We start from the raw sequence: 22931 nt of genomic DNA, 5'->3' as shown, positions 1-22931 counted from the left end.
CACTTTTTATGAGATCATGCAGCCTCTTCCAGAGTTTATAAATACTTTTGCACTTGGAAAAGATACTTCCTGACACAAGAGGAGCTCCCAAAGCTGGGCTCATCTGATGGCTAGGCCATGGCTCCCTTGCCGTGGTCTGTGCTCCTACAAGAATGTGGATACTCTCTGACCCTGGGTTCAGCTTTGCAAAGTTATCTCAAGGAAATAATCAGGGATATGTGGGAAGATAAACCTACAAGGATATTTTTGGTAGTATTTTGCATAATAGTAGAAAAATGAGAATAATAAGAGAATTTCAAGTAAGAGATTGGTAAATAAATGACAAATGTACACAACAAAGTGCTAAGCAGTAATTAAAATGATGCATGGAAGATACTTAATATAATGCAGAAGTTTTCTAAACAAACTGTCAAGTGAAAAAAGCAGGTTTCATAGAAAAATGATTACATTTTCTTTTGATTTTTCTTTTATTTGATATTAAATAACTAATATATTGTTTTGTTAAAATCAGTAAAAGTTATCTTAAAATAGGGGAACCCATTAGAGCATTATTTGAGAATTAATGCAGCCACAGAATGACAGTAGGTTTTCAAAATTTAAATTTAAAATATACCCTTCCTTAATTTCTGCCCTAGCTGTTTCTTTCTGAACTTTAACCTTTCAAATAGCTCCATCAGAGCATTTAGTGAAGAGATCTCCTAATACAGAAGGTCTCCCAGGTCATGGCATTCTCTGTCCATGCGTGCAAGCAACTGAGGGAGGGAAGGGGCTCTTCTCTGCTCCTCTTTCCCCTCTCCTTGTCAGAAAGGCTCCAAGGCGTGAGGTCCTGTGGGAACAGACCAGTTATGTACCTAGCATGGGAAAAAACACATATGTTTGGGGATCAAAATGGAACTTCACTGATAAGAATTAAACTGAGCAGACTCACAGAGCTGGAGTCTGGAAAACAGGTTTACAGGAGACAGAAAGGGAGTAGAAGGTTCTGAGCCAGTGTCCGCACGGGCATACTCTTTGACAAGGTGGAAGGGTGTAGCTGTGAGTGGATGGCATGACAGTGTGCAGTGATGCTATTGGGCTAGCTGGTGCTGGTCTGTGAGGGGGGTAGGGCGGGGTGCTGGGTTGCACCGTCCATGGAACTGGTGAGAGGGCTGGGGGGGGGGGGATGAACTCTGGGGATTTGCAGAATGTGGCTGAGTCTACAACGTTGGGAATGTTCTTTGGACAAATACGGCAGGGAAGGGTTACTGGTTAAGGGTGTTGGATGTGGGGGCTATGCAGGACGGCAAACCTGGGGCAGGCTTCTAGGAGTATGTGAGTGTGCATCCTGTCATAGTGTGTTGTATCAGGGTGGAGACTCACACAATGAATGGGAAGGTGTTGGACTTCCATCCTGGGGAGTCCTACTATGTTCTCAAATAGAGGGGCAGGAGGTGCCCGAGAGCATAGGAAGTGCCTGATAGGGGAGGACAGGCCAGTATGTTAAGCCCTCGGTGTTGTTGGAAATAACTATGAATCTTGTTCTTTAAGGAGTAGCTTGGTGGTTGCCACGGGTCTTCAGGAGAGGAAGGGGGGGGGGGGGGGAGGAATACAATAGATGGAACACGGGGCATTTGGGGGGCATTGGAATTGTTCTACATGATCTTGCAATGATGGATACAGGCCATGGTAAATTTTGTCAAAATTTATAAAAGTGTATGGTCCATTGACTATGACTATGTAAATCATTGACTATGTTTAGTAGCAATGCTTCAACATTTGTACATCAATTGTAACAAATGTACCATCCACATGTAAAATGTTATTAATAGGGGAAAGGGAAAAGGGGGAGGATATTGGGTATATGGGAGTCCCCTACATTCTGTATGTGACTTTTTTGTAACCTAAAGCTTCTCTGAAGAAAAAAATGAAAAAAAAAAAAAAAAAAGGACACTGGGGGAATAAATGGAAGAAAATGTCACTATGTACAAGACAACAGACCTTACAGTGAAGAAAGACATAACCAAAATTTTTGAATTTTTAAAAAAAATTTCTACTTTTCTATTTCAAATTTTTTTGTATTTTATTTGTTATTTTTAAATCTATCATTATTATTTCATTTTGTTATTATTTGTATTTGGTTACTTTGTTGGCTTCATTTTTGAAGAAGTTTTGAAACACAGAAGGGTTACAGCCGTGTCAGGGTAGGATCATTGGTGCAGGATGTCAGGGATGGGGGATGCATGGGAGGAGGTTCACCTGTGCCATACCTATTAGGCATACGAATGACTTTAAGTGTTCATGGGCATTGTCACGGTGGGTGGAGATCCACTCGACAACCAAAAGAATATCGAATTCCCATCCTGGGGAACTCTGCCACATTCTCTAATGGGACAGCAAGAATCCCCCAAGTACAGGGGCAGTGACTAGTGAAGGAAGATGGACCATTGATGGGCCCTTTATATTGATGACTGCAGTTATGAATCTTTTCTTTTGAAATTGAAACTTAGCCTCATATTATAGGTTGCCTAAGAGTTACCTTCTGAGAGACTCCCTGTTGCTCAAATGTGGCCTCTCTCTAAGCCAAACTCAGTTTATAAATGCATTACCTTCCCCTTCTCCCCCTGGTATGGGACATGACTTCCAGTGGATGAGCTTCCCTGGCACTGAGGGATTACTACCAAGCAACAGCTAACAACTGAAAAAAGACCTTGACCAAAAAGGGGAAAAAGTAAAGACAAATGAATTTATACAGCTAAGAGACTTTGAAGTGAGTCAGGAGGTCATTCCAAAGGTTAAGCTTGCATATGTCTCAGCAGGACCTCATTGACTGCCACAGTAAATATTGCCTTAAATAGTGGGGCTCCTGAAGACTCTGGAGACATCCAGACACTACAGGCAGGGCAGACAGCACAGGAGTTTGGTGCCCTGCCAGCGGGCTCTATTTGTGAATCTGTGCTCCCCAGTGTGACAGAGTTGGACTCAGATGTGGTTTCCTTACACATGGCTCTTCCGCCCCTTCTATTTGAACCTATAGTTAGTACTAGAGTTGATAGGTTTATGCCCAAGAGACTTAAATCTTTGGACTTCCCATGTGCCAGTTGGACCCTGACTCTCAACAGTTGCAGCACCCACTTTCCAATTCATTGGACTCACTCTCAACTAACGAGGAGATGATAATGGACAATGACCATCTCAAGGAACAGAGTGTCTACAACTGCAAGCAAGATAGTCCCATCCATCTGCCCCATGGGATCTAAGTCCTCTCTCAGGTAGAGGTAGAGTGGGCATCACCATTCCAGAATCCTCAGGATTGGGGAATGAATGATGGACTAGAGTAGATTTACTGTTATTCTACTATAGACTTGTTGTTATTCTAGCAATGGAAGAACTTTTATTAGTGATGAAGAGGCAGTGGCCACCAGAGGTTCTGAGGAGAGGAAGCAGGGAAAATAAGTGTAATAGGGGAGCATTTTCAGGACATTGGATTGTCCTGAATGATGTTGTAATGACAGATACAGGCCATTATATATCTTGTCATAACTAAAAAAATTATGTGGGAGAGAGTGTAAACTACAATGTAAACTATAATCCACACTTAGTGGCAATGCTCCAAAATGTGTTCATCAATTGTAACAAAAGTATCACACTAACAAAGGATGTTATTAATGTGGGAAAGTATGGGAGGGGTAGATAGTGGGGCATATGGGAATCCCTACATTTTTTTATGTAACATTTATGTAATCTAATTTTGTTTAAAAAAATTTAAAACAAAACAAAGCTAAAAAACCCCCCAAAAATGTAAGGCTAAAGCCTCTAAAAAATGCTTTCTTTCAAGAGTAATCTATTGACCATTAATTGGGAAAAATATAATCAAGAACTTCTCATATTTTCTCCTGCAAAGTCTATGACATAGGTAGAGGTTTGTGCTGTCATCCTCCGTTCTTGTAACCCCATCCCGACCCTACTCTTTGTTTTCTGTTTTTCAAAGCTGAAATGCCAATTTTCTGGAGTGGGAGGGATTGAGGGAAAGATAAGGTAGAGGAAAAGGATGATGAAAAGGCTGAGAAAAATATTCAGATGAAAACTGTTTACCATTTGCTAGGAAATAGAGGTGAGAATAATTGACTGGAGTTTGTTACATTCTGTTCAGCAGTCTAGACTGCATTTCTAGCTTGCTGAGAGGTATTAAAGATTTTGTTACAGCTTTTAGGTTTTCAAGCACACTCATACTCCCATGAGATCTACCTCAGGATCAACTGAATTCAATACCACTTTCTCTTAAGAAATGGGTTTATTTTGTATTTTCTCTTCTTAAGTGGAGGAAACTAGGTCTGCTGGTTAGATATTGTGGTTATTTCTTAGCATGCAGTCACTTTTACAGAAAAATATTTTAAAAATGGAGCAGTTTAGTATAAATATAGGCAAAAAATGCTGCAATCCCTTAAAAGATTTTGATTTTCTTACTAAGTTGATGAAGACTGGAGGGGTAGAAATCCTTTCTTTAAAACTATCTCCCATCCCACTCAGATTCTCTATTGGCATTACCCTTTATTTGGACATGTTTATGTATGATATTCCATGCCACAATTATCTTTAAGTGCTCTCATTCACAGAAGTGCTTTTTTTCCTTTTTTTCTTTTTCCTAATAGACCATAGCCTTCTAGAGGGCAGAGTGTAACTCTGCTATTTCCTTTTTGGGTATTTGTTCATTCATTCATTCATTCATTCATTCATTCATTCATTCATTCTCACAAAGTTGGGTCTGCCAAGCATGGCACAGATGAACGAGGTAGTCATGGCTCCTGTCCTCAGAAGGCAAAATATTCCATCATAGGGCTAGAAAAACAAGCACAGTCAGTTGGTGCTTGTTAATTGATGGAGTAGCTAAAAATCTGTGAAACATTTAAGATAATAGCCAGCAAAAATTTTAACAAGAAACAAGATCATAGGCAAAAAAGAATGTCATGATTTTTGTACCAAATAATCTGGGAATACTTTTTCACTTACGTTCCCTGTCATTCTGGGGAGTGCCTCCATGCTGCGCCTGAGGCTCCCAGTGAAGAGAATGGCAATGCTTTTAACTTTCTTGTTTGTGTGCTTCGGTGCAGGAATCAGGATTGTGTTCTATTAGCATCTGTCTATTTTGTAGTCTCCTGCTTAAAAGCCATTGGCAAGATAATTGATGTTCCTCTTCCCCACTGAACCTGAGCTACTGCCTCAAACAAGATTTTGTGGAAGATGGTGGGATATAAAGAATATAAATACATAAGCCATGGAAACCAGTCTTGGGAAGCTCCTTTTCTGTATATCCAGTCCTACTTCCTTATTGCCCCTGGTACAGCTTCAATTCCGAGCCCTCATTCTAAAATCAACCAAACAAAGGCAAGAACCAAAATGACAGGAGCAACAACAGAAGCTGAACAGACACCTGGTAACTAGTGAGTAAACTGATGAAAACGCCAACCTTCTGATGATGATCTGCCTGTCTCCTCCTGGTCCGTCCTTTAAGAAACTCATCACCTCTCATCACATTGTCCTGAGGGCTGTCAAACATCAGCACAATTTGTCAAATAAATATGCAACATAAATCCATAAGCCCCATGGAATCAGCTTTACTTGCTACATTAAAAAACAACAACAAAGAGCTCAGAGGGTGAGAAGTCCTCTGTGCTGATGCCATTGAGCTGCAGTCATTCTCTTTAAGAGCCCTGTGTGACTTTCTTTCTTAACAACCATTGTACAACCCGGGGTTTCTAGTTAGAGCTTTTAGGAACTCTAGAGTTTTGAGTGTACACGGCCTGGGCACAGTGTCGCAGTTGCTGACAACTGAAAGGCAATCAACATTTCACTTACGTGCTGACTAGGCAATGAAAGTTTTGCCTGGACATCACCTAATAATTCATTTTGAAAACAAGCTGAAGATATTGATTGCTATCTGCCTACGGGTAATAAGCTATTGATAGATATAAGGGGAAAAGACGAACTGAACAGATCGAGTAGTCATACAATAAATGATTGTGCTCAGACATTGCAGTGGGGATTATGAAGGATGGTGGCCTGTCACAGGGCAGTAGGAAGATGTCACAGATGCCTGGAACAGGCAATGAAGGAAATCCTTTCAGCTTACTCTCTTTTCTCAGCCATCCTCTCTCCCCCACTTCTGTGCTCTTCTCTGAGGACCCCATCAGCCCTTTCAGTTTTGTTTGTTGAAATCTCGTAACTCTGTGAATGCAAATGCTTTTTGGGAATTATCATTTGAATGTCCACACATAACTTAAAATTCCCCATGTTTTTTGATATCCCTAAATTAGTTTACTCACCATACTTTCAGTGTAAGCACTTGAGAGGAGCTAAGAGTTCTTGTAACAGAAACCTACCATTTACAGATGAGAAATGTGAGACCCAGAGAAGCTAAATGATTCTTGAAAGATCACCCAACATCATTTTTGGATTTTCCTATTTCTTATTTCTGACAATGTCTCTGCCATTTTCCCAAAAACTCAAAATATAGTGGAGGAATATTTTTTGAGTTAAAGTTTTATACCCTTTATGCCACCAGTCACCACATATTATTGATTCTTCTTCACTTGTTTTTCACATGTATTGTTTTTAGCACCTCATTACCCCAGGTCTGCATTTCCTAGGTCATTGTAATAGTCTCCTAGTCTACCTCTAGTCCATGATTCTCAACTTTGGCTGCTCATTATACTGATCTAATGAACTTAAAAAGAGAGAAAAGGATACCCATGTCTGTACCCCACCTCCCATTATGGTTCAATTGGTCTGGGGAGGAGCCTCTATGAGTAGTTTTTAAATACAAGTATGCCAGTGATTCTAATGGGTGGCCAAGATGGAAAATACTTTCCAAAAATGTTCTACATCCTCTCTAAAACACTTGTTTGGTCTTGTCAATGTGATGCTAAAGAACCTTCCATGATTCTCTATTGCCTATTAGTTTCCAGATCATCTGCATCTTCCAAGGACTCAAAGTTCTTGTACCTCTCCTCCCTCTGCTTTTCAGTAGGAACCCTAAGCTCAGATGGGTCACCTCTTACCTCTAAAATCATCTTCCACCATATCCTTTATTCATTCTGTGTTGTAGAGCCATTTGCCATCCTCTTTGCATATCCCCAAACCACTGATTCTCAAGAGTTCTCTTAAGACTGGTCTAACTCCAGGGAGCCCTGTCCGACCAATCTGGTCATCATTCCCCCCTCTGTCTCAAACTCCCTTATCACACTGGCTTGTATTGACTTGTATGTGTTCCAAGTATTTTTCTTTTGCTCTTTAGTGAGACAGAGAGCTCCCTGAAGTGAGAGATCATGCCACTTTTTTTTCTGTAGTCCCCCACAGCATTGAATAATGGTAGACATATAATAAGTAAACTTGGCATGGACCCAGGAGGTTAGAGACCTTAGAGAGTTTTTCATCTTGGCCTGTTTTCTGCAGCAGGAATCAGGCCCACAATCCCACCCGGGACACTAACTTTAGCTCTTATTTCACAGTTCCTGGAGCCTAAAGGAGACTGTATCATACATGGCATTTCTGTACCACAGAAGCAAATCTGGCATCTGAAACCACAGTTTGTGCTGCCAACAGGTCAGAATCATAGTTTGTAAGAAAACATTTTTATAGAAACCAGAAAGCTTAGATTAACCAGAACTAATTACTTGGAACATTCAATTAGCCAGTTTTCCTTCACTAAACTATTAACAGAGATACCATAAAATAAATGAATTGGCAGAAATTTATTTTTAAAAGCTTCTGAATTACGTTGAGAAAGTCAGTAGGTATTTATCAACAAAAACTTATAGTGAGGTTTTTGCTGTCAGAATGATGACTTTATGATACTGGAAGTCTTTCATTCATTCACTCACTTATTTATTCACTTTTTCTGAGTTGTCTCTCTGCAAAGCACTGTGTTTAGAACTCAGTAATATTAATATAGTTCACACAAAGTTGATAGCTCCAAGGAGTTTGAATTCCATACAGGGGAGAAAATACATGGACACTGATAAATATGCTGCAAGACAGAGTGAAAAGGGGCTAGGAGAGATGTATAAGGGCTTTGGAATTTCAGGGGACTGACAGATTACTTCGCACTGTTGGATATGGGAAGGAGTCAGGGAAGAGGGAGCTTATGACATGGCTTTTGAGGGAGGGCATGATTGGGGAGAGGACATTTTAAGTCAAGGGATTAGCATGTGCTAAACCATGAAGGTAGGAATACAGGACAAGGACAAGTGTTCCAGTGTAGCTGTCTGGTACAGACATGTAGTAGCATATTGCTGGAGATAAAATTTAATAGCAGGATGAGCCAAATCATGGAGGGCTTCGGGGACTTTACGTTTTTTGCTTGTTATTGGTTTTCTGAAAGGCTTTTGAGCAAGGCAGTGCATTAGGATGATTGCTCTGGTGTAAATGAGCAGGGCAGATTGGCCATAGGAGTGGGGAAAATAGGTAGAAACCTATTTCATCCAGGCAAGTGGGCTTGAATTGGGGTATAATGGCAGTAGGAATGGAGCAGAGGTCCTCTGAGAGAAAAAGAGAAGTAGAATCTCTCTAACTTGGGAACTGGTTTGATTATGTGAAGGGTGGGAAGGCAGCCAAAGTGGTCTTGGGTTGGACAAGTAGGAGGGTCCCTTAATTAATAGGTGATTCAAGAGAAGGAGTATCTTAAGAGGACAAATCATGAACATAATTATGAATACATAGATTTGGAGTATCTGGGTAGAAATATCTAGCAGACAGTTGGGAGTATCAAGGTGGAGATGGGGAATGATGAAACAGACACAAGAAACATCTGCACAGCAGTGGCAGATGCAACCATGAAAGCAGACGAGATCCTCAGGGAAAGGGGTTAGGGAAGGGTGTGTGAGTGTGAGTGTGTGTGTGTGTGTGTGTGTGTAGGGTGGTACAGAGCCTTGGGGATGGGAAGAGATTTGAAGGAGACACAGAGGCACACTCAGAGAGGTAGGGAAGATGCAGGTAACACACGGGCCAATCATGTTATCTGCTACAGGGAGGCCCAAGAGGATGGAGGGTTGAATCAGCATTCATTTTAGCTGGAGTCTTGATGATGGAATCTAGATTTCTAAGGGTGAGTGTGTCCTTGGAAAAGAGAAAGTAAGGAGAGTTTGCCTGTTTTTGCAATACTTACACGTCAGGCCAGGAAGGTTACCTAATAAATTTGAGGAGGATTTCAATAAGGGTATGGTTAAAGAGTATTTTTATAAAGAGCAAGCGCCCTTTATCTCTTGAAATTTTCCTATTGATAGGGTAGGAATGTTGCCTTATTCATCTTTGTACACTGCTCACCCTTACATCCTAAAACAAACAATCAAAAAACAACCCCCAGAAAAAATGGCCTAACTCCATGACTGGAGCTAAGTAGGAGCTCTGGTTATCCAAGGTCTCATTGGATGGAGTTCCAGTGTGGTCCAGAATGTGGGGCAGCATGTGACAAAGGTCTATAGTACTACAGAAAGTGGCATGTCAAGCCCATTTCCAACCCACAATCCTCAAAATGGCTACTTTTTATTGCTATGTGCCTGACATTGTGCTAAATGGGTGGGAAAGCAAGGTTCCGGTCTCTGCCCTCCACTCCCCTCTCCAATTACCTTAACTAATCCCATCCCCAGGCCATCTCAGGCCATAGCAAACACTTTTTCATCTTGAGAATGGGTAATTATCCCTGTAACCTCGCTGAAACTCTCTCTGACTTCCACATCACTCTTCTCTTCAGGTTCTCTTTCTGCCTCATGGACTGTCCTATTCCATGTGTCTTCACCAATCTCTCTTCTTCTACCTCATTCAAATGTGATGTGTCCTATGGAATCTCTTCACCCTGTACTCAGTGGGGTCTTTCTGTGAGCACTCATCCCCACTCATGGCTCTAGCTGTCTGCTCCAGGACTCCCCTTCTTCTGAGTACCTCCTCTAAGTGCCCAGTTTCTGGGCTGTTTTACCTAAGTGTGCTCCAGGCATCTGAACCCAACAAATCCAAAGCTAACCTCATATCTTTCTTCCCTCACCTGTGGTTCCTATTTGCTCCCTGCCATCATCTTCCACCCAGCCCTGGCCCAGAAACATCCTCTCTGATCCTTTCCTTCTTATCCATTATTCACCAAGTTTTGCTCCTTCCATCAATGAAGTCAATGAAGTCAGGTCCTCACATCATTTGTCTCAAGGTTTGCAATAACTTTTAACTGCCTCCAGCATCTTATAAAATAATAATCTATGTAGGTATATTTCCAAAAAATTTTTACCCTCCCACTTTAAAGAATGAATGACATCTGAGTATATAAAATTCAAATTCCTTTCCTTGGTAGAAAGGTCATTTTCATAGAGCCCCACTTTTATATTCTTTCATTTCACATCCTCCGTTCCCATTTAGCTTACGTTGTAGTTGTTCTGCACATGTCTACTTAACTTTTCTCAAACTGTTTCTTCTGCTTGGAACAGCTTGACCTTTTGCCCATTCTGGTGAAATCACATTTGTGTCTGTGCCCAACTAAAATGTCACTTCCTGGTTAGAACCTTCTACACCTCTACTAATCAACTTTAGTATACTGCCTCCTTTAGGTCTTATAACACCTTGTTATTACTATTAATATTTGCTCATTACCTGATTTTCTTCCTGCCTCCCCTACTAGTTTGTGGAGGCATGTAGGAAGAGCATCTCCTATTGGTAGTATTTACATCCTTAGCATTGAGCAAGTTGCATGGAGTACTCAGGAGATGTGTGATAGATGTTTGTGGAACTGAACCGAAACTACAAAGAAGCCTCCCTTTTAGTTTGTGACTCTAGTGAATTGGCTTGGAGCTCCTCAGCCCATGGATTCAAGTAAATCATACAACAATCATAAACATTTATTTTGTCAGAAACAGAAATCTGTACTTCTTGTCAAACTATGTTCATTGGACTAGATTTCCCCAATGATTATTACATGGCTTTATACATTTTCTAGCAATCTGTGGCTTTTTCCTTTATGTCATAACTTAGCTTTCCCTGCTTAATAAGTTATTTTTCATAGGCACGTTAGAGAAATGTCACATTGGTTTTTTGGACATCTTCATGCAATGATTATGGTAGTATATATACTACATAAATGTTTGTATGTGTGTGATATGTGTGTGTATATATCAGTATAAAACTGATAAATGTTTAGCAGAATGGATAATTAAATAATTCACTTAGTGAATGCATTGCCTATTATGTTAAATTTAAGCCAATCCCGGAAGCAAATAGCAGGGTCATTGACAACTGGAAAATACATTTCATGAAAATGTTTCAGAGCATGAGCTTAAAAGACTTTGGTAGAGAGATGCTTAGCCATAGCTGTGACAATGTGAATGAATAATATCAAACCAGAACTGAGAAATGTGTCAGTCTGATTCATACTTATATGGCTAACTGTAAGAACTGAGCATGAGTATCAGTTTCTGTTGAAAAGCCAAACTGACATTTAAAAATCCCACTCCAATTAAATTGTGGCAGTAGTCACATGTCCACCGAAGGATTTGATAGTGGAAATGCAGGCTGTTCTAGGGATGTATTGGAGGGGTGAAAAGTTGCTTGGGTCAAATTTGCAAGGCTATCACCTATATTCTGCTGTATTTATATATGGTATTTTCCCTAAAGATTTTTTTACTCAGTGTTAGGCTAACATCTTACTAATACCTGAAATAGTTTATTTTGGAATAAAAGTAGTAAATACTGTTTGGATGCAAAGTTATGGCTACTTTAAAAGAAGGAGTCACAACCAAGCTTTTTTCTTTTTGAACTTGAGTATGGCGGGAACAAAGTGAGAAAAGCTGTCCTAATTGGACAACTGACACAAAGCAGACTGGGTAAATACCCACCGTGCCCAGTGGAGTTCTGAGTCCCCAGAGCTCGAATTTCTAGCTACTGTGACTCTCCTTCTGGTACAACTAGAGTGGCCTAGGATGGCATTTTCCAAACTTGGGCTAAGAGGAAATAAATTTAGTTATTTGCACTTAAACCCTGGGGAGGATTTTTTGAAGTGTGTGGGGCAGAACTTGGCTAGTGTGCTGTCGTGCTCCCCCAACCCTTTTTTCCTGCTGGGGCATTACTAGGTTGGCCCCTGGAACTCAGTGCACCTCAAATTTTCATGAACACACAAATCCTATTCTAATCAGATATATGGTCTCAGCTATAAATATTTTTCCAGCACTCTAGCAATAATTAGACAAGCTACTATGCAAGAGGGACCATTATACATCAATTAAAAACATATGCAAAACCAAAGCTCATGAGAGAAAGATAATATTCATGCAGATTTTACAAACCGTGTCTTTAGGGTGGCCCAATAAGTAGAAATATGGGGACCCATGCTTGTCACTTTTCATGCACATGGAGAGACTGGAAGGTACCATTCCTAAAGGAAGGGGAGGAACAGCCTAGGACCAATCATTAGAATTAACAGAACCAGTGACAAAGATATATTATTACTGTTAGAATCAAGATTGCTTAGTATGTTTTAGAGCAGTTGAATAAAAATTATCTAGGTAGCAAGAATAAAGACTTTAAGTAAAGCTAACCCCATCAAGCATGCAGCAAGTGAAATTAGTGAAAGACTGAGCTACATGTGTATTTCAGAAGGAGATTTTTCTCAAAATACCAAGGGCATCCTGAGGTGTTTTTAGGGAGTCAGAAATGTTAATAAACTTGATCATATCAGAATTTTTATAGAATTTTCTCATAATAATGGAGTGTCTTAATGGTATGAACAGTCATTTGAGTATCAGTCACAGTAATCATTCCTAAATTTAAAATACTCTAAAAATAAAGAAACATGGTGTCCCCGTGTTTATATTTATGTTTTCTCTAATAATCTCATAAATTCTTATAGTCCCCTCACCTAGGACAACTTGTTTATTTATATTCAAAATTCACAGTTGACCTGTTGGCTGTAATTGCTTTCAGGCAAAAAATAAAGCTGAAAAATGCATCATGTCTTGCCAGAGATGACTTGTTCTACACTCTCTGCTGTACTCACCTCACTATGTCTGTGATTTGAAAACAGCCTCTTAGCATCTGTCTTGGTCTGCATCTGAGTTGGCTCCTAGGCTACAGTTCTTTCCCTACACAAGGACAGACACTAGAGATTCTGGAATATCTAGATCAATAAACTCCAAGTGCTGGGCCGCTAGGAGATGTAACAACTGTTCCTTGCCGTGCCTGCTGCTGTTCTCTCTGCTCCACACAGTGTGAGGTAAAGAGGGGATCAGTTGTCTGTCTAAAGTGATTAGAAGAGCTTAGTCCATGCAGCTGAGGCATTCTGAGGTCTTGTCAGTGTGCACTGATGACATTTCCCACATACGTGCCTAACTTGCTTCCCACTTGGTGTTGTATACAGTGGCTTAAACATCCAGAATGGAGCAGCACTAAGCCTAGATTTTGGATTCTGCTACAGCAGGTGTTTTCTGAGGGGGCATAGCAGTGTATGTCTGAGGGAGGGAAGAGTAAAGGGGGCGAACCGATGCCTTCAGGTTAAAAGGAAAGTAGAACCTCTCTGTGGGAAAAAGCTAGTGCTTAACCACAAATGTTTAGAAGTGGAAATGAAATTTCAGGATTTATTAATTGAGTTTATCCTTTAGCCCTGCCAAGATGTGAGTAATTTTTTACAAAAACCATCAAGCTGCTTTAGTGTCATACAGAGATGGCTCTCATTTGGTTTTAAAACGTGGCCTTTACTGGACGTGAAAGGTACATGTGCTTTCATGCCCAGAAGGTCAAATAAAAGAGTCCGGAACATGGTGGAAATAAATTGCCCTGAAGGCTGGAGTAGACACTACCATGAAATGTGGGAAACAGAGAGTTGCATACTGTGCTAGGAATATTTAATGTACGTATTATGAGTGTACACGTCTAGACCTAAAACCCAGGTTCCTGAGGCAGATCTGTTGAAGAGAGTGAGCTGAAGAGACCAGAAACCTTTCTACAGAATAGTAGATGTGGGCTATTCCTCAAGCAATTGTTTGAGCTACATTACAGTTAATACCTGTTTTAGTCTGGCCTAAGCATTATATGATTTTGTCTTTGATCCTGACTGTAGGAGTTCAGTTACAAAGAAATGCTAGGAGGTCTTTGTCAGAGTAGGATCTCAGGGACAAATCCATCTTTGAACAAGGCTATAGGCAGAATTCACAAATATCAAAATCAGGCCTGATGGACTCATTATCTCTTCCCACTAGAAAAGAGGGGTTTAGAGAACTTGAGTTTAAAAATTAAATCTGGGGAAGCGGACTTGGCCCAGTGGTTAGGGCGTCCCTCTACCACATGGGGGGTCCGCGGTTCAAACCCTGGGCCTCCTTGGCCCGTGTGGAGCTGGCCCATGCTCAGTGCTGATGTGCGCAAGGAGTGCCCTGCCATGCAGGGGTGTCCCCCACGTAGGGAGCCCCACACGCAGTGAGTGCACCCCGTAAGGAGAGCCGCCCAGCGTGAGAGAAAGTGCAGCCTGCCCAGGAATGGCGCTGCCCACACTTCCGGTGCCGCTGACAACAACAGAAGTGGACAAAGAAACAAGACGTAGCAAACAGACACAGAGAACAGACAACCGGGGGAGGGGAGGGGAATTAAATAAATAAAAATAAATCTTAAAAAAAAAAAATTAAATCTGGTGAGTTATTTGAGTAGGGAATACTATGATAGGGCCGTAGGCTCTGGCAGCTCTCAAGGGATGCTTTAGAGACTTGAAATTTGCTTGTTATGACCTCTCCAAGAGTTTGTCTTAAAGTATTGGGCTCCACTTTGAGCACAGCAGGGTTTTATTGGCAAACTCCCTTACAGGGATCAAACTTTTCTATGTAATAGCTCTCCTTAGAGACAAGAGAAAATCAGACAGAGGGGAAGCAGCTTTGTTATTCAGCACAGCTTCATCCCAGGTCTAGCTGAGGGGTTGGACAGGTCTAGCACTGTCATGCTGTAAGCCACAGATCTGACTGTCAAAAAAGCAAGACCTGGAAAATGGGAGAAAGAAGGAGGAAAATCTAGTCTCCTTTCTTTCTCTAAGTTTCAATGGCTTCAAGTTTAGAACACAGAGTGATTCAGACTAGATGGGCAAAGGAAGGAGCCAGGTTGAATGGACGGGACAGACGGTGGGAGTTTGAAAGACATAGGCAATAATACGTAAGAACTCCTGATGGGCTCTGCCTTTATAAAGAGCTGGAGGAGAAGATCCAACACTCTCCAGCGTGCAGACTTGTCTGGGATGGCACTTTAAAAATCCAGAATCCTGGGCCAAATCGCCTCAATCTCAATCTGCAGAGCATATGTGGAAAGTGAGAAGGAGGGCGTCTGTGCAGGCATCTGTGCCTTTAAAAGGCCTGGTTGCTGCTCTAGGGTCTGGGGCTCGGGGTGGGTGGGGGGGTTGGAGTGGGGGTAGGGGGGCAGAGAGAGAGAGAGAGAGAGAGAGAGAGAGAGAGAGAGAGAGAGAGAGAGAGAGAGAGAGAGAGAGGAAAGTTCTGATTTTGGGTAAGGAAGTGTTAATTTTTTCTCCCCTCTGCATAATGCGATTTTCTGAGTCTTCACATTTTTTTGGCACCCTTGATCCTTCACTTTCCTCCACACAAGAAACATTTTCCTGAATTTGTAACTTCTCTGAAGTCAGTTACAATTCTCTCACAGCATTCAGCAGTGAAAGCTGACTTCTTCCTGGACTTCTCCTTGCTCGGCTTCAAGTTGGGGGCAGGAAAGGAAAGTTTCATCAGAGCCTTAATTATGGCTTTCCAGGTTCAGCTCACTGGAGGAGCTAGAATCTTTATGTGTTCCAAGATGCGCGTGGGAGTTCTTCTCAGAGGGACTTGGAAATGATATCTTTTCACCTACTCATCTCCAACAACGTAAAGAGATTTTGGGAATTGAGGGTGGCTGGGCCTGAGGGAGCTAAATGGGTTTTTCTTGTAAGATTTCCGAATATATTTTATCTCAGTCACAAGTACCTAACACATGGGGACTGAGTGGTGGTGGTGGTGGGGTCAATTAATATATCCTTAAAGAAGATATATGCTTTTTGAAAATCATGTAAGAGTACATAAAAAGAAAGAGTATCACTAAAGTACGTGGTTTTCAATAAAATAATGTGAAGAAGTGGGATTTCACCCTCATCCTAAAAAGTAATAAAACCTTAAAATAGTAATTGAGGTTTTGGCTGGGCAGTGGGGAAAGGAAATTTCAGAGTTGTGTGTTCTTTATGGAAGCCCCTGTCTCTGGCTCCATGAAACAGGAACTTAATGCAAATTTTATGGTTGGAGAATTTCCTGAGGTTGCCTGAAAGCTGCAGAGAGCAGTCTTGAACCTTTTAACCAGGAAGAGGAATCCTATTCCATGCATGATGCCGTGCAGGGTTCTGCCAGATAGCCTGTCCCCTTTCCTGGGTGCTTTATCTTTTTCTTACTCAGCAGAAGGTGCTCTTGAGTGATTTGTGGAACCTCTCATGGAAAAGGAAGGTACATTCAGCCATGAATGTCAGAAACTGAAATTAAATTTCAAAATTTATTATTGAAGCAAGCTGCCTTTTGCCCTATTAAAAATGCAGGTGAATTAGTGCAAAGGCTGTGGAGCCATTTAAAGTGCTCATAAACGTGGTCTCTGAGGAAGAGGTTACGGCAATGGAGACTTTCCCTTTGTCTTTTATTGTTGGTTATATCAGCACACCCAAGAAAGTCCAGGATATGAGGTTATAGTACTCCAGGTTCTAGTATGAGGCTGACAGCCACAGGAGAGGAAATTAATAATTAGGAAATCTGTTAGATGAATTTTTGGCTCACTAATTTGGAATTTAGAATAATTCAGACATAGTCTAAGCAGAGATTTACTCATATTCAGCAAATCTTTTCTTCAGAAAAATACAAATTATTAGTATAAATATCACACAAGGAATGCTTAACAGACCTAAGAAGCCAAGTGCTTTAACACTTCTGCAGTACTTATTAAATTCTAATAATAATTACTAAAATCCATTTTAATCTTATCATTCCACCAGGTACTTTGGGACCTTTTCATCAGTCACTGCTCTGTTAGAATCAGTTGTTACCCATGGCCTCATTATTAGACTGTAAGCTCACTGAAGGTCAGCATTGTGTCTTGCCTTCGGTGCTGCATAGTGCTCGGCACATAGTAGGCACTCAACTCATGATGTAGTTGATGAAATATTAATTATATTAATTTTATTAATCAGAGGATTTGCTTCATGTGGAATATTTGGTAGAAGATACTGTCTGGAGTCTATCCTTGTATGATCAGAGAAAGATAGGACTTGAGCAAATAATTGTAAACAAGATAATAAAGGTATACTTGTAATGTTTATTTGTAAACATATGCTCTTAAAGGTGAATAAAAAATAAACATTGCTTATTGCTATATAAGTAGAGTTCATTACTGCTTAGCCTGGTGCTCTGATAGAAAGCTCCTTCCTTCCTTCCTTCCTTCCTCCCTCCCTCCCTCCCTCCCTCCTTTCCTTCCTTCCCTCCCTCCCTCCCTCCCTCCTTTCCTCCCTCCCTTCCTCCCTCTTTCTTTTTCTCTTTTATCTTTTCTTTCTTTACTGATTAAAGGAAGACCTTTAACTAAACAACTATTAGACCTATTTATTTGTTTAAGCAATAGTCTCTAGCTCAGACAGATCTTTCCCTACTTACTCTGTATTGGTGCAGTTTTATTACGCTTACCAAATGTAAACAATTTCATTTACCAAGGGCCTGAATTCAAGTTGAAACCTATTAAAGATACAATTAACTTTGAAAATGGAAGTGTAGATAGAAGTATAATTCACTGTTTTGCTATTTTGTTCCCTTTGAATGGGCATTTGGTGGTGAGTTGTCCTTGGGACATTTGTAGTGTGAGAGCTCTGCTTCCTCCTTTTAGCCCTGCCTGTCCTCCTGGGGCCATTGAGAATCCCACTTACAATGTGTTCTATTCATAAAGACCTGCCCTGCTGCTTTTTAAGAGAATAAGCCACCCAGAGCATCAGCCAAGGCTGAAAAGCATCCATTTTGTTTTATTCTGATCAAATTTGAAGAGCAGATATTACCAGGGGAAATGTTCCTCACAGTTTGAGCTGCTTGTATTGGGGATTTTTTTTCCTTCCATTTATTGGCACCTCTATTTACCCCATGGCATAGCCCTGGCTCTGAGGCTCAGCGGCTCAGTTTATAAATCAAATGGATGTTCATGTTGTGTTCCCTGAATGCTAACGAAGGACACCTACAATTCAAGGCAGGGAGCTAATTTGTATAAATCATTCTTGTGCTTTTATAAAACCATGATGCAGGCTTTCTTGTTTTTAACCTTTTAAGATTAATTTGAATAGCAACAACCAGTGTTAAAGAGGGCACTGCTTTGGATGCATCACTTGTTGATTCTTTTCTCAGTATGGTGGAGTGAAGTTTCTTTTATTCCTGCTGGTTGTTGAGATGTGTGTCTGGGGCAGGGGCCACTCACACCTTCCACTGAGTTTACAATCAACAAATTCTCATCCTGGGGACTAGAGTAGAGTTGAAGTATCTATCTCCTGAGCTTCTATCTCAAGGACTTAACTATAAAAGCAACCTCTCCTTCAAAGCCCTCATCATTTTCCGATTCCCTGGCTGCTGCTCAGCAGCCTCTGTGTGTAGCCACAGCTTTCCTGGCTGCGCTGGTGGCTTTATGCCTCTGAGTTGGCCATGTTGTCATCTGATGATTAGTCTTATGGTAATCAGGGCAAATATGCAGCATATTTATTCCTTTCTTTAGCTCACTTGGATTCACACTGATTTTGTTTAGTCAATAATCTGACAGATTGCCCTTGGCATTTTTTTCTTTCAGTTGTACCTGCACATATCTCTTTGTCACAGAACACTTTAAGAACTCAGAGGGAGAGTTGTGTTTATTCTCTTGACTGAGGTCAGCTTTTCTGTACTTGTCCAAAAGTCCAGATAAGGGTCTTGCTTCAAAGCTGTTCTAAATTCTGAAGTCTTTAGGTGTCAGAGGCAGGGCTGGTGGACATTGCTTATAACACTCTTTCAGAGGCATTTGTCCTCTAGTCTCCTCCTCTTCAAAGTTTACTCTTTTCCAGATTGGGATAAGCCTGAACAGATCTTTCATAGTTCCATAACAAGTACGTCTCCTGTGGATGTTGTCACCCCTTTAATAATCTTTTAAAGATGGATTTTATACCAAGTTTAGGATCTTAAAATGAAATAGCTCACAGAGGAAACAAACATGGGATTAAATCCATATTGGACGTGAAAATCAGTTTTGCTGTGATTAGGGTACATTTGGACAAAGCATATCATGTCTTTGATTTTATCTCCCGGTAATCCCAAGTATTTTCTTTTGTTGATATTGTTGCTGTTATTTTGTTTTATTATCTCTTTCTTGCCAATTTTATTTAAAAACACTCTGGTTTATCATGGTTTAAAAACCCTGTTTTCTGGATATAGTCTATTTAACTGATGCTGCAGTTGTTATGATGTTCCTTAGCTGTAGACACTCCCTGAACTGAACTTTGGGATCATTTATATTGTTCATGAATGACTTTGGGATCATTTATATTGTTCATGAATGAGGTCACCTTTTTGGTTTGCCCCTGGCATGAAGAGTTACTGTAGCAGCCAGAGACTGTTGGCCCTTGGCTGGTGTCTGGGAACACGGCTGGTAAACAGTTCCCTACACTGGTGAAATTAGGGTGGCTCACTCTGCCTAAACTGTTTGTATAAACATTGAGGTTTGTGCAGAACAAATACTTTCCTTCTTGCAACCTGGAATTTTGGTATGCTTTAGGCGAAGTTGCCTGCCTGACGAGCCCCCAGTAAAAACCCTGGGTGCTAAATCAGTAATGGGCTTCCCTGGGCAGAAACATCACACGCATGCTGCTGCATTTTTGTTGATGGAGGAAGTGTGCTCTACGTGAGCCCCCGTGGGAGGCAGGCAGCCTGAGAAACCTGCACAGGGATTCCTTCAGGCTCTGCCTGCGGCTTTGGTGATCTGGCTGTGTATCCTTACCATATCCCTGTACTGAAACTTAGGTGTGAGGCTGAGTCCTATGACTCCTTCTAGAGGATCTCTGGATATGGGGTGGTCTCGGGTTCCCTCTTAGTCATTATAATATTGCAGAAATATCATTTATAGCATTATCACATATACGCTGAGCTGATCCCTAGTCTTCACAGTTTGATGTACATAACTGCATATTTCAGCTTAGATTTTCCTTAAGAACTCATGTTTAATTAGTTCACGACTAGACTTTTACTTCCCTAATGGAGATTGCACAACTCTGCAAACTTCTTTCTTTTGTGACATAATCTCTAAAACTATTTTGCTGTCAAAATCCACAACAATCTAACATCGAAAGTAGCTGGCAAGGTCTAATATTACCTGCAAGTATGATTTAATATTACATTTGAGGGGAATATAAGAAATTTTGTGATGTTGCTATAGTTAATGATATTGATGACTGACCCCTCCAAGTGTGCCCAGCTAGTTGGCAAACTCTCTGTTACCTTTAGAATTTAACTTTAATCTGATATTTTTGGATGATGTTAAGAGTTAATGGGATAAGGTTGACATGGTCTTGAATTTTTATCTTTATCAAAAACATGCTTTTATTTTTTCTTAAAGATGATTTGTGACGGCTTCACGCTGGTCAGTAGAGCTGCTCTAGCTGCTCATTATAGACTACCAGCTGTTGTGGTGGATGCTGAAAATATGGACTAAATAGTGACTGCACAAAAGAATAAAAATCCTAAAATAGCTATGTTGGTCAGATTAATTTTGCAAAGATAATTTGTTAGAATATAAGACAATATTAACTCTATGACAAATTCTTTCATATAGATAATAGTCAGATCTTGCCATGGAGTGAAATGTACCTTTAAAATGTGTTTTGTTTTTGTTTTTTTTAGAAATGATAGATCTCTCAGGTCACCATGATATTTCTGAATCAGTTAAGGCTCTAGGGTGCAAAAACTTACTCTATTCAAGAGTTCAAATTCTTTACAAAGGGATTAATGCAGATGCCAAATTTACTAATTTAGCAGGAACAAGCCTGTGCTTATTGCTAATATTAATATTTAAAAATATTTGATTAGATCCATGCATCAAAGGTGGAAACCTAGGGTGAAATATTTCCTTGGGCTTAGAGTCAGCCCTGTGGAAACGTGTGAATGCGTTCTAACTCAACAGGCGGGCTTGCCAGTTCTTTTTGTAGACTTTGGAGCATGCATTAGACACTGAAAACAATGTATTTAAGGGCTTTTGAATTCAGATATTTCAACAGAATAGGGCAACATCTGCTAAACAAGGAGGCAATAGTTATTTAGATAGGCAAAAAGCAGAATTTGAGAGGGAGAAGTACACTTTAGAATTATTTTGGGTAGGGGATGGTGGGGTGAGAGTGAGGGTCAGTTTACTCAAATCAGTAATTTACATTAAATTTGATCTAATTATTCAGGTCAGCAGTTAGATCCCAGGTCCTTCATGGACAGGGATCACCTGGGCTCGTCCTCACTGGTGTCAGCCTCCAACTCTCTCCCTTTCTGACACTGCTTGAGGTTGTTTAAAGATCACCTTAGGTTAAGAAGCTTCTCAGGTAAAGGCTGCCCAGCAGTTTCTGACACACTAGAGTTATGCTTTCATTGGTGTCTGAAATGAGCCCCTGAAATAGGAAATTATAACTTTAAAGGCTGATCTATAAATTAAAAAGAACTTTAAAGCCTTTCTCAAAAGCATACAGATACAAAACAGAGGAGTGATTTTTCAAATAATCCCTAAATGCCAAGGAGATGCAATGAACCAAAGTTGATATTTTAAAGTTTACAACATGAAGATTCGTTTTGGTTTGGACCCTGACAATAGTTACAGATCCTAAGGGACACCCTGATACATGAACAGTTTTAGGAAATCATTGATAAATTACTGTGGACTCAAATGAACAGAAGGCTATTAGTCAAATTACCAAAGTTCTAATGTGTAAGTAGTATTTGAAGCTCCCAGAACACTCAGAGATGCCCTGAATGGCCTTACATTTGGTATTTTAAACATTGCCTGACTGAAGGAACAAAAGAAACAGTTCGCACACATATATAATATATCTTTTGCTTAAATGTGTAAACATACAAATATACAGATGTGTATTTGTCTATCGGTAACTAAAAATATATTTGGGCAGAAATAGAGACCCGACGTAGTTTTACAAATAAGCCTAGGTGTTTATAGTACACAAAAGGTGAATGAAAACGTGACACGCACCATACTCTGGGACCTGTCCTGTCCCGCGCTTCAGCAGGAGCCGCACTCTTCTTCCTCCAGATTTGATGAGTTCTATTGCTCTGGCGTGTGTCATATCCCTTGTGCTTTCCCCATTGATTTCAATGATTTGATCTCCTACCTGTTAATTAAAAAAAAATTAAGTCAGCCAAAGATGATTTTACTCAAGTTGCATTTCCAACAGGTTAAAAAAGCAACCCTAGCTTGCCAATTTCCAGACACCATCTGAACAATGTGACAGCAGTCAAATTAGAAGAAGCTAAACCAAATCCTTGGTTGCACAAAACTTTATTTCCTTTTATAGAGATTAAAATATTAGACTAAAGAGGTTGTGGTGGTGTGTCATGTTTAACCAGTGTGGCAGAGGCTATTGTTAAACCACACAGCTTTTTTATTTTATTTTTCAAATCAAGGAATAGTCTGATGCTGGCATTCAAAATAACCTGGCACCTTTGCTTTGAATCAAGTGGTAAATATTTTAAGGCCTCTTCATTGAATACAGTGTCAGTTTTGGGCTTAGTGCAGCATCTAATCAGCATATTGGATGGAGTGATTGATTTTTGTGCTTCTCTGAGAAATTCTGCTATGCATCATTTAAATTTCCCTGGGTGCTATTGTGATATTGCCTTCTTTGTAAATAGTGGTTGGTTGATATTCAAGTTTGATGATGAGTTTTCTATCACAGC

At 40.4% G+C, this 22931-nt stretch overlaps 1 protein-coding gene across 5 annotated transcripts in view; it reads right to left on the bottom strand.

Moving 5' to 3' along the window:
• The window catches only part of MAGI2 (membrane associated guanylate kinase, WW and PDZ domain containing 2), a 1419055-nt gene that overhangs the window by 29951 nt on the left and 1366173 nt on the right, over positions 1-22931 (bottom strand). For 4 of the 5 annotated variants that reach the window (XM_058297943.2, XM_058297944.2, XM_071215008.1 and 1 more), the window contains one exon: positions 22228-22366. In XM_058297943.2, the coding sequence (XP_058153926.1) occupies positions 22228-22366 (139 nt within the window). Of the gene's footprint in view, positions 1-10832; positions 12380-22227; positions 22367-22931 lie in introns of those variants that run through there. The other variant, XM_071215009.1, reaches the window with a different exon arrangement.

This window comes from Dasypus novemcinctus, chromosome 5, assembly GCF_030445035.2.
Source record: "Dasypus novemcinctus isolate mDasNov1 chromosome 5, mDasNov1.1.hap2, whole genome shotgun sequence".
NCBI lineage: Eukaryota > Metazoa > Chordata > Mammalia > Cingulata > Dasypodidae > Dasypus > Dasypus novemcinctus.
This window is presented reverse-complemented; position numbering and strand designations above follow the sequence as displayed.